This window comes from Sylvia atricapilla, chromosome 3 (assembly GCF_009819655.1).
Source record: "Sylvia atricapilla isolate bSylAtr1 chromosome 3, bSylAtr1.pri, whole genome shotgun sequence".
Lineage (NCBI taxonomy): Eukaryota > Metazoa > Chordata > Aves > Passeriformes > Sylviidae > Sylvia > Sylvia atricapilla.
Window position 1 is genome coordinate 65,973,183 of NC_089142.1, and position 13,016 is coordinate 65,986,198.

The 13,016-nt window shown below is 35.0% G+C and overlaps 1 protein-coding gene across 1 annotated transcript in view; it reads left to right on the forward strand.

The window, feature by feature from the left end:
- Window positions 1-13,016, forward strand: part of ADGB (androglobin) — an 85,329-nt gene that overhangs the window by 55,524 nt on the left and 16,789 nt on the right. The window contains exons 22-26 of the mRNA XM_066315637.1: window positions 1,345-1,479; window positions 2,221-2,374; window positions 5,485-5,672; window positions 7,240-7,424; window positions 12,438-12,637. Of these exons, the coding sequence (XP_066171734.1) occupies window positions 1,345-1,479; window positions 2,221-2,374; window positions 5,485-5,672; window positions 7,240-7,424; window positions 12,438-12,637 (862 nt within the window). The remainder of the gene's footprint in view (window positions 1-1,344; window positions 1,480-2,220; window positions 2,375-5,484; window positions 5,673-7,239; window positions 7,425-12,437; window positions 12,638-13,016) is intronic.

Sequence of the window (13,016 nt, forward strand, 5' to 3'; positions counted from 1 at the left end):
ATTTTTTCTACAGCTTGAGCTCAAATATTAACTTTTTCATGAATTTTATTTTTGAGCATTTGCCAGGCTGCTTCATAAGTATAGATCTGATACCGATTCCTTAGTAAAGCAGTTAACCAGTTGATTTAAAGAAACTTTTTGATTTATGCTACCTGTTAAGCAATCATGGTTGACAGTAGAAAGGAGATAGCTTTACTGTTTATTTGTACCCAGTTTATCATCTCAACAGAGGACATTTTTGTTGCATATACTTGAAGGAAAGTAGATGTATTTCTAGGTAGCAGGAATGTAGTCGGTGTATTTCTATGCTTTCTCTGATATTGTGTTACAGCTTTTGGAAAGACGGCTATTCTAATTTCAGAAGTGTTCATATAAGTAATTTTCAAGCCTAACACTCTTTGGGGATCACATATTTCCATTAAGTCCTCAAAAAAATCTCTCTGCAAATGTTCACACAACTGATCTAGCAGTAAATCAGTTCCTTCAGGGGTGAGGAGTGAAAACTGGCAATAATTACTGCCTGTGGATATAAATCCTCACTCCTTATAACCAGCAATTTGAGCAACACTCACACCAGGAATAATTTTATTTCGCCTTTTAGTGTTTCTAACCTTGTAAAACCAGTTAGGTTTGATGGGATCAGCACTTTGCAACCACAGCCTTTTTCCAAATATTAGCCATCCATCTTAGATTTGCAGTGTTTCTACATCAGCAAAGATGAGATGCAGTTTCTAGTCTGACTTCAGACTTCTAAAACTTACAGGGTTCATAGGCATTGTCCTGAGGGATACATTTGAGTGTTAAAATCATGCTAATGTGCATATGCCTAATTTATTTTTTTTAACAGCTGACAGATTTCCATCTAACATAACAATCTAACACCTTGGCCAATAAGTTTTGCTTTTACTCTTTTGTTGTTCCAAAAAGTTTTAAAACTAAATAAAGGTATTTTAATCTCCTAGTGATTCCACAGCTTTAAGATGACAACTTAAAGAAAGTGAAGTTATGCTAAGTGACATTTATTAGAAAAGAAAAGAGGAAAAGAAAGAGGTAAAGTTTTGTAGAAGTCGTAATATCTTAGGATATTAGAAGCAGCTGTTGTCACAGACTGATTGATAGAAATTTGTGTATATATTTGCCATGAGGTCTGAAAGAACTGATCCCTCCATGATTTTTTTTTATTTAAGAGTGAGCAACTACTAGCGAAACATTAGTAATACATTTTATGTTGTTTTACATTCATGCACAAAGTAGTGTTCTTCCTAATTAGCCTAAGTAAAATTCAGTATATATATATGCCATCCTGATTAAATTGAAGTCTTTATCTTGTTTTTTGCTTTCTAGAGAAATGTTTAAAAGAAACTCTGATTCAGCTGAAAAGTTTCCTTGTTATGCAGATGAATGGTGTAAGATGTATTTCACTGACTATGCAGTAACATATGCCCATCAACCACCACATGCATGGTTTCTGGTTTTCAGGTGAATTTCACAGATTCCTGTACAACTCTTATGGGGAAATAATATCAGTATACTGTGGTTTTTCCCTAACCTGCTTAAAAATCTTCTTATCCGTCTGCTTTCTTTAAAGTCTGACAGGTACTTCTGGCTTTGGCTGGAGCAGAGTTCATTTTCTTCTTGGATTGAGTGTGATAATAATATTGATAACACACTGATATTTTGTTTGTTGAGTCCTTACCCCAAATTGAGGGCTTTTCAGTGTCTCACACTCTGCCAGTGAGGAGGTGCACAAAAATCTGGGAGGGAGTACAGCCAGGACAGCTGTCCTGAAGTGGCCAAGGGATGTTCCATACCAGAGAATGTCATGTTCAGTATATAAATTGGGGGAGGATTACCTGGAAGGGAGCTGATCACTGCTCAGGAACAGGCTGGGCATCGGTCAGTGGGTGGCAACCAATTGTATTGAGCATGATTTGTTTCTCTGGGGTTCTGTTACTCTCTCTCAATCTCCTAATCATTAAAAATATTAATATTATTGGAATATTTCTTAGCGTATTTTGTTTCTGTTGTTAAACTCTTCTAAACACATGAGATTTTTATTTTCTTTCTGATTCTTTCCCTCAGGTGGGTTGGGTGTGGGAAGTGAGTGAACAGCTGCCTTGTTCTTAATTGCTGGGCTTAAACCAATATTTTTTGCTTTGTGTCTCACATATCCTTTTATTTGGGAAAATAATGTTGATATAATTTAATTTTTTTTTTTAGAGAAATATTTATTGTCCCAGAAGACATGCTTATATTGACAAAGGTATTTACCACTATCCCTTCCTGTAGACTTCATGTTCTTGATAATGACACACAGGAGGAAATGCCAAATGCCTTTCTCAAAATGACATCTCAAGTTTATCCCAAAAATAAGGTAAATGCAGTAAGTTGTTGCAAAAAGTATAATTTTAAAACTAATAACAAATGCCCAAATTCTGTGGAGATTTTTAGCTATGTCATAGTGTTCTACTTAAAAGCACAGCCTTATTAATCAGCACGTTTGAACAGAGACTATCACTGATCTGCTTCTGTGCTGAACATTTATTAGTGAACTTTTGATTATTCTCTCTTCTGTACTCTTTCCAGCTGCTGTTGTTTTGGGATTTTTTCCTGTTTATCATGCGTAACACTAAGCACAGTAAACTTTGCACCAATGTTTAACTTGTGGCCATAAAAATTTTGAATAAGTAATGATAAGGGGACATCTTTTCTCCTCGTGGGTACAGCACAGTAGCCTCAGTGATTCTGTCAATTACTAATGAAAATGGCCCTTTTCATTGGATTGCTGCTCTTCCCTATTGAAGAAGTCCCCTCTTAAAGCCATATTTTTGTTATTGTTTACTAAACTAATGGTCTATATTTTGTAATATTAAATGTGGTAAATAGTAGTAAAGACTGATTTTTAGAGTATTAAAACAGAATTGTGCAGGCATGCTGTATTTTTCTACTTATTCTTACTGCATTTCTCAATCACTGAGCTCCTGAGTTCCTCAGTAAGAGTATAACCTTATAGCCTACAATTTAGCTTGTTTCTTCCTATCTCTAAATAGTTGATTATTGTTTCAGCGGGCCTGCACAAGCTTTTGAAAGCTCTGTTGATACTTTGACAAGGCATTTTGCAATTAGTAAACACAGAATACAACAGTATTATTTTAATCTGTTACTTTTTTTTGTGACAATATTTTGTAAAAAATAATCAACAATGTAATACATCAAGCAAGAAATTACACAGTATGCCTGAATTCTTAAATGTCAGTATTATTACATAAAAAAATCATTTTTTTAAAAAAAATACACCTACCAGTTCTGCTTCCAAGCTGTGACTCAGCAGTTTACAACAGTGATAAAAAGGAATCCTGTCAACAGATACTGTTACTCTGCTGCAGAGACAATCCTGGAACACATTAAAGTTCATTTCAGAATGATTGACAATGAAGATAAAATCTGCACACTAGCAATAAAGTCTGTCTTCTTTTTGCAGACTTTACAGCCTAGATGGAAGCTGGCTACTTGCTTAGCATTATTTGGATTTCTTCGGGTTGCATTAAATTTTCTTCTTTTTTGGTGTATTTTTTTCTACTGCTGGATACAGTTAAATTTGTTTTAGTTCTCGGTGGGTTTTTTTTTAATTCTACTCTCTTATTCACAAGTCTTTTGAACAGATTGTAGAAAAGGATAGAGATAAGCACTCAAGCTTCAGCTGACCTACATAGATAAGAGTTTAAGAAATCATCACAAGCATCATATTTAGTCCAGAGAATAGGAGTCTATTTGAGCAAGGACACTGCTCAGTTATTTCTCTTGACTAGTCATAGAAGGACATAAGGGATTCATCTTACTTTGCCATAAAGTTAATTTGGGTAGTATGTTAGGAAATAATGCTTCTGATTCTAGAGGTAGTGAATTGTAACAAGATAGTTACGTAAGTAGTGAAACCTCTTGAAGGTTTTTTAAGAAAGAGACATAAATTTAATGTGGTTGCATTTCATGTTGAGATCTATTTTCTTATTTCTCAGTAGGGACTTGATCTTCCTACCAGATACAAAATTCAGTTATTGTGCTTTCTAATTGCTCATAGTATTCACAAAGTGCTCATTAAAACAAACTTTTGGTCCTAAGCCTAATTTTTCTGAATATTTTTAGTGAATGTTGAGATTGTATAACATTATCTTTATAGATAGGTATACAAAAGAAATTGTACTTCTCATGCATCCCGTGCTGTCAGAAACCATTTGAATATCTGGCTAAATCCTTCTCCATTTCCAGGTGTACTTGATAAGAACAGAGGGATCTGTATGTCTGTGCTTTACTATCTGTCTAAATAAGTGAGTTCTCCTGAATGGTAACCATGAGTGGTTGCTATTACCTTGTGGTGATTAAAGGTTGCAAAGTCCCTTACTGCTACAATTGCACAAATTGGAATCATGAATAATTTACTTTACTTTCATTCTAAATATTCAGTATTCCTGGAGCCACAGCCCTGAATTATTGGATAGTCCTATTTTATTATAGGGATATTTTGACAAAGCTGATTTTGCTGGTAAATGCTGATTTCTTTGAACAGAATTTAGAAGAGGACTGGAAGAAATTAAAGGAGTCTTTCAAAGAATTTTCATTTGGACTATTTCTTGGGTTTAACATGAAATTTTAATATTTGAAATATGGAGATAGTAGGGCTAGTTAGACTACATGAAGAAGGGACTTAATTTTGAGTTCCCCTGCAACATTACAAGTGGTCATTTCACTCCTTATATCCCTTTTTCCTGCCCTTGCCTTTCAAGTAATCACATTCATATTGCCTTCATTTTCACAAATACAAATTCATCAAAGTTTGAAACTTTTTATCTTGAATCCTGGCTTCTTATATTCCTATTCTCAGGATTAATAAAAAACACCTAAATCTGCATCAGCCCTATTAATTGTGTGTTGAATTTTTTATTATTTTTACTTGCATTTCTAATACCAGAAATAATTTCTATTACATCGACCTCTTCATAAAAATAAGATTACTATCTTGTAATTTCATGCTGTATCTGCAGTGGCATTATTAAATTAAGGTAAATGTCAATTTAACCTCAGATTTGAAGACCAAAGTAATCTCATCTCTAAATTTCCATGCAGCAACCTCATCCACTCCTACTTTCACACTGCCTAGGCATGAAGGAGCATTTTAAATCATCAAATAATTTGGTTAGAAAGTGACTTCAGGACTTTGGTTGTACCTGCCCCTAAAAACACCTGCCAGCTTTCCAGTTAGATGAAATTGGATTTAACTTGCTATGCATCTCCTTTGCCAAATATAAATTGCTACAAAAAGAGATGCTCCATAAGTTAGAATAGACTGGAGTTATAAGATTCTTGCTGATGAAGGACATCTTATTTCATTAATAACTGTAATGGACAAAAAAGCATGTTGTATGTAGTCACAAAGTGCCTTTGAGTAGTGTTATTGCCAGATAAAAATGAGTTGTTTTCCCCTTTCAGAAAGGATACACTTTTGTGGCTGAAGCGCACACTGGTGACCAACCTGTGGCAGCTGGAAAATGGACACTGCGCTTCATCAGCTCCCAAAGCGCCCTTCCATTCCTCTCCCGGGAGGCTGTAAATAATCTCTATTTTACTCGACAGTTTAAGGAGCATTACATACCCAACAAGGAGTTCCTAATGTTCAGGTAAATATTGAGAGAAGAATGCATAAATTCTGACTTTTATATCGGTCATCCCTATCAGAAGAGTGTGTTCTTTCCTCTTTCTTAGAAAAGGAAAATATTGATGCAAATAGCTGAATTTTATGGGCTGTCAAATTAACATTTGATTAGTGAAACTGTTATTTGTGAAATATTGCCACTACTTAGTGAAGGACAGGTGTGAAGTACACGGACTATAACTTTAAAATCAAAATCTAGTATTTTCATTTCTGTAAGCTCAGTCTTATCCATACGCCAATTAATGAAATGCCATAGCACTTTAGGGGAATAAACACGTATTAAAATCAGGATTTTTCAGGTGGGGAAGAGGCAAAGTTTGGGGGTTTTTTTCAGCCCTTGGGATAAAGTTTTAATTAATACAGGAATACAATCGTTTTTTCCCAATATATCAGATCAATTTCCATCTTGAAGTATTGGCAGAAAAGGTTATATATGTTTTATTTTAGCGTGCTGATTCCTATAGGAGAATATATTTAACAAACATGTGATTGATTACATTTTTATGAATCCTTTTTAATTGATTAAAGTTTATTAAAATCCCTTCTGAGTTCAGAACCAACCATTACTAAAATGCTATATTGAAGTTTTTACAAAAAGAACTACATGTTGCACTAGGACGGGCCCCGTGCTTAGAGCTGATTAAATGTGATATTTTGAACATTAATTTAAAACATTTTATCCTGATTCCTGAAAGCTTTTTCAATATTTCAAACCAATTGATTATTCTTGGGATAGAGGTCTTTTTAAGAGAAGGAATCTGTTTCAACATACATGAAGATAGCATGTAATGGAAACAAAACAAATGCATTAAACTTTGTAAGCACTCTCTTTCTTGATGATTTTTTTATTCTTTCCCACCTTCTGATGTTACCAATCTTTAAAAAATAGATATATATTTTAGCTCCAAATGTTATGAAGTCAGGGTGATGGATTTTTTGTATGTTGTTGTTTCTTTGCTTGTTTGGTGAGATTAATCAAAACTGATTAATCATCAGTTTGAATGTATGGACAAAGAACATATAATGCATACTGCAGTGGGTTACAACATAACAACTATTTGAACAACATAATTATTTGACTTTTGTCCTCAGACTCTAATTCAACAGGTTTTTAATGCCACAGTCTTAAGCTCACCAAAGCAACTACTGCTATCAAAAGAAGGTAACCCTACCCTTTTGAAAGCATTTTTTTTTCCTCAGGTACTTTTGTAATGATACAGTAGTACATAAATAAATAAGAGTACAGTAGGCAGTCAAATGTCTAATTGGACATTTGATGAGGGAATGAAAAAAAAAAGAAATAGCTAGATCACACCATTTTTCAGCAGCAGTGCTAATTCTTTTTTTGTTGATTTCACTGCATTAAACTTCACTACAGGAAGCTTAGCCCATCAGATACCAGGAAAACTGTTGATTTGTAACTCAATTTTAAGTGTTTGCTTCCAGTTCAGCACAACATTTAGGTACTTTCCTAAAAAAGAATGATCAGGTATAGTTGGTTATATTGCTATAATTTTTTTCTTCCTCTTCAGGTATTTTGTAAAAGTCACAGCACCCCATACTGCTACATTGCAGGTAGAAACATCTAAATCAGATGTGTTCATTAAACTACAAGTCCTAGATAATGAGAAGGAAATTAAGAGTGTCATTGGAAAGGGCAATGCAGTCATCCCAGTTTTTAACTTCTGGAGAAATCAATCACTTCTGAGCTCCCAAGGTAAGTATTGTATTCCATATTTAATAGTTTTATTCACTGCAGGATATACATTCTTACAGTAACTGTAGATAATGACAGAAAATACTGGGTTTTCCTGCTCTTTTCATTAATCTTTAATTTTACTGTTGAAAACCAGTAAGTACAATTGAATGAGGTACATAATTCTTAGACGTTTTTGACAGTGGACACTTGTAGTGCTCAGGTAATTTTAAACAAAAAATTAAGTACCATTCACCTCCCTCCATTATACTACTTATTCGTAATTGATTTTAGAAGCTAGGGCCATGCCATCTTCTTTGATAATCCACTTTTGTTTCCCTGTTTTCTATACACCTCACTCCTAAATCAAATTATTTCTATTTTATTTGCATACTATTTTGAATTATTCATTATAGTTGTGTTTCAATTTTAAAATTAATTCTTTATAAGAATTACAAGTTTGCTTAAATAAAGCAGCTGTTTATAAGCCAACAAGTCTGCTACTGTACTCTCCATAGACACTACTATACATAATATATGTAAAATGAAAGTCTTCAGTCCTTTTATGAAGACTTCTAAACAATAAATCTTCTGTAAATCTGAGTTTGCCTGTTTGAGCATATTGCGAACTTGAGGCAAAGATAAATTGTTCAGATACTGTATTATTGCTTTTCTAAGGTCCAAGATAGCATTATATTTCATCTGCTCACCTCCACTATTTTGAACTGTGGAGTTTTCAAACATGATCCTTTAGCATAATGCGTTATATGAACTCCAGTGCTTTATGGGAAAAATCATTCACTTAATCATATTTATGAAACATCTTGATTTCTGTCTCAACTGCACTTTGTTATTACCAAAATGTAAAATTTTATCCTATGAAGACCATGCTCTTAAAATATAATTCATCAGATGAAAACGTTAGGGTTTTAAAGGAAGTCATAGAGAAGCTGTCATAGTTCTCTCGGAGTTACCAAGATAATCAGTAGCTATTTTTGGTTACTGGTTTTGGAATGTGGAAGTGGTTGAATAAACTTAATAGTAGACTGGTGGATATAGAAACAGGAAAGTATAAAATAGCTCAGCTTAGGATCAGCATCACAATAGAGGCAGTAAGTTGCCGAGTTACCCTCAGTAAAGTGAAGGAGAGATTTTGTTATGGGATACTGTCTCTTGCAAGGGTGATAGTCTGAAGACTGAAGTAAGGTAAAAGGCACAATCAAGTGACAGAGAAGAGAAATGAGTTCCACCAGATTCTGAAAGGAACGCATGGGGCAAAATAACTAGAAGTGGCATTTTGCTTTTGCCAGTCTACCAGGACACATATGTGAGAACTCTTCAAAATATCCTCAGAAATCAGACACACACATTCTAGTTCTAAGGTGCTATGATACAAACAATTTCTTCTAATTTAAATTTTTTTTAATCCACTGTGAATGATTCAATGAAATATCCGCCAAATTAACCTGATTGAAAATAGGAAGGTTTTTGTATCAGGGCTATTTTGTAGTTGTGACCATAAAATTGTGTTAAGATATTAGGATATATTTGAAGTTGAAATTAATATTCTGATGCTCTTTAAGTGTGTGTTAATATATAGAGAATTGCCATTTGGAATGAATGGCGGTGAAGCTGTCACTGTTCGTGGGGTTTTTTTACTATTGCTTCTATTTTTACAATACTTATATTTTTACAATACTAGACCAATAGGCCTTAACACTGAAGTTCTCTTCCTATTAATATACATCCTGTCTATCACAGAGAAGATACATTGTGTAGAATCTTTCATAGCATCAAAATTAAATGAAAATATTGTGAAATGCCCTCAATACAACCAATTTGACAGTATTGTATTACCTGAACTACTGAGTGTCTCTAGGTTCTGTAGTGGTTCAATTTGTGGCATTGTAAAAGTATGTTTCTTTGCTATTGTCAAGTGTTTTTATGGCCTGTACAATAACAATATAGAAACACTCAGAAATAGTGATGCCAAGTTCAAGTGAAGATTAGAACTGACACTTAATACAACAAGATTTCTTTGGTTAGTAGTTCTTTGTTCTCTAAAAATGTGTGTTTTCTCAGAATAGGAATAATCAGAAAATACTCCTATACCATTGGCACCAATCTTGTCAGTTAAGCCATATACAATCCCTGAATTTGACACTTATTCACTACCATACATGTTCTGCCTCTCCTAGAATTGATCACTGTGTTGCCAGAAGTTTTCTTAAGTGACATTATTGTGCCAGCATTGCCAGTAAAACATTCTCTCCCTTGCCCACCTACAGCCTGTTAATTCACCTCCAATTACAGCTGCTCTATTAATGTATTTTACCGCTCAAAACCTACAATAAACCAACTGATTTTGAATATATTTACCTCTTCTGAGATGTAGCACATGACTTGGACCTTGTACATTTGCTTGACAATAAAGGACTTACATATTGACACACACATTGCAACCACAGTTTGTTTTGTTGATACAAGCACAGCAGTTGTGTAAGCACAGATGGGCAAGTGAATGCTCACAATACTTTTATTTTCCATAGTAACAGTCTGATACAATCCTGTTAAAAAGTATAAAAATATCTTTCACATATTTGTTTGAATCTGGAAGCGAGGTAGGCAGAAGTTTCTTCTAGCCAGAACTTAAGAAAACCGGGAGCGACATACCCGTATTTTTTTATGAAAAATAATTTGGTGTTACAGCACCACCTGGTGAGCACTGCGAGAATGATTGGCTGTGTATGTATTTGGGGAGCTTTTCTGAGTGATCTTTCCTGCAAAGGAAGCAGATCAGCTCTTATGGGGGATTCCAACATCTGAGATGAATTATCTTCATGGCAGGATCTTCCTCTGGGAAAATCTTTATAGAATTGTTCAATACTCAAGCTCTTCAGGTTTTAGGAGAGAGAGAAGAGGAGAATAGCGAGGCATTCAGGAAAGCCAGTTGTAGCTTAAGGAATCCAGCCTCCCTTGAACTCCACATATCTTGCTTGGTAGAGGTAAGCTCCTGCCAAGGGCAATGCACATCACCCAAAGCCCCACACAACACATCCTCACTTAGGAGTGGAGCTCACCTCTCTGTTGACTCCAAGGGCGTACATCTAGGTGGCCTCACTGCTTAAATTACCCTTTAGTAAATTACATCTACCGGCCCTTGCTAGCAAGTGCTCAGACAGCACTGAAGATCATTCCTGACTAGAAACCTTTCTGCAAATATTTTAAATGGTAGCCTAAAGGCAATTTATGACATTAGAAAATGTCTTTATGTAGTTATTCTTTCATCTGGAATACAAATTGTTTCTTTGCAGCAGGTTTTCTTGCAGATGTAGAATATTCAAGATTTGGGTCTTTGGATATTGTTTCTTATTCATCCAAATGCACTTCTATTGAGTGAAAGCCTCATGATTTTGGCTTCTTCTGGTGAAAGATCTAATAATCTAACCACTGTGAATTACATCTACTCTCACCTACACAGCATGAGAACTTAACTGATACTTTGAAAGCTCAGCAGCAGCTGAGTGAGAAACTATTCCACAGTTACAGGCTCACTTAGGCATGCCTTTAACAAAATAACAGCCATGGAGTTGCAGCACCCTAAAAATTGTTTAGAAGGAACCAAGTATTGTCCTCCTTCACATTTCTCTCACAGGCTTCCTTGCCACAGGCACAGCCAGAGGGATGGCTCTAGTGGTAAAGATTCTGAATATAAGGCAGAAGAGCAACTCAGGACTTGTGAATAGGAGTCTGAGACCTCTTAAAGAGACCATCTCTGCAAGGTCTAATTTTGATTTCCTAACTTCTACTGCTTTTCTTAGGAACAAGGGAGCACTGGCTTAGGCAGAGGAAAGATGCAATAGGAAGTAATCCATTACATTTGGCGTTCATAAGAAACAATATTTCCTGGCTCCATTTGAGTTTCTAGGGGCACGCTTAACCTCTGATTGGGCATTCATATTTTGACACACCACCAGTAAATTTTGTTGAATCTGGTCTAAGAGTCCTGCCACCTCCTGTGAATTTCCCTGGATGTTTCATCAACGTAAAATGTGCATTTTTCTTTCAAAGTGTTGTAATGATGCAGTATCATTCTTTGTTTATACAATAAACTCCTGGGAGGAGTAAAGCCTCTTATCCTCAGGGAAGTCAAAATACTATCTTTTTCCCAGCTGAGGGTCCAGCTGTCGTTAGTGTAACACAGGTTAAGCTGCTTCCCCAGAGGTGTTCTTCTTTGTCCTTATTCAATTTTCTATGAGATGTTCACTTTTAGAATTTGCTTTATTTTTTCTGTAGACATGCAGGCAAAAGGATATCACGCATTTTGATGGCATTAGAAATGAAAACAGATTTGTTTTCTGAGTTAATATTTCTGTGCCTGCCCTTCTTTAGAACATTCTAGTTTTCAGTTCTTCCACATTAACATCTTTCTTAGGTGACAGTTATATACACTGATAAAGAATTGATCACAAATAATTTTATAGCTCCTTTCAAGGCTGATTTTTTTTTTTTTTAGCTCGAATTAGCTATGATCTTTGTTTCAGGTTGATAGAAAGAGATTAGATAAGAGACTTCTGTAAGGGTCTATGTTCCTTCTGTAAGGAACTGTGGCTAATGCACCTCTTCCTTTCATCCAGTTTTACACAATTAGCTTATCCACAAAGGGATCCCATCATAGGGAGCACAAGGCTGTATGTATTATGTAATGTATAGCATGGTGCTGTGCTGGTTAGTGCAGGAAAGAAGTCTGGGCCTTGATGGGAAAACTTACATGCTTTTTAAACAGTAACAACAGTCATATATACACAGTCTCAATTTTCTCATTATTTACTTTGAAGATATTTTTGATTTGCATTCAAAATGAAATCAGGGTAGTATTTGGAATAAGCACAATTTTAATTGGAAGTTTTTGTGTATAATCCAGTTTGAGAAAATGGACTATGTTTATTCTTTCTGATACTTTCTGGAGGCATCTGTTTACCTCATGCCAGTAATTCATAGAATTTTTGGACCTTTTTTTTTGTCATCTTGCAGTAAAAACCCATCAGGTTCCTCACAGTAGTCCAAAGAAGGGATTTGAAACTCGACGATTAAGAAAAGCAAGTCGTCATTCGTCAAAGGAGGGCAAAATTTCCTCCAAGACAGACCCTGTACAGGAAGTCCCAGTGATACTACTAGATGAATCTTTCCACTTGGAAAACTTTGAAAATAATGTTGGAAGCCCACAAGTAAGAGTTTGTTAATCCCTGGGATTTGGGAAGAAGAAAAAGCAAACGAATAGTGAAGGGTTATTGCTAATTCTTTTGGTACATGTGGAGATTTCCTATCCTGAGGCAGGAACAAGGAATCCAAAATTAAGACTGTTGGTAGTTTTTGAATGTGGTGATGAACAAAGGATAATGTACATGTATGAATGATTAAATAAGTAGGAGGTTTCATATCGAGGTGATTTACTTCATCTTTAAATGTTCTTCATTTGCCAATTCCAGTACAAATATAGTATAACTTTCACATAAAGATCAAAAGTTTCCAGAAATGAAATTAACATTTTGATGCTTCATTATGAGCTTTCTTTGAAATATGGTATTATGGAAGACCATCTGCAATAGTTCA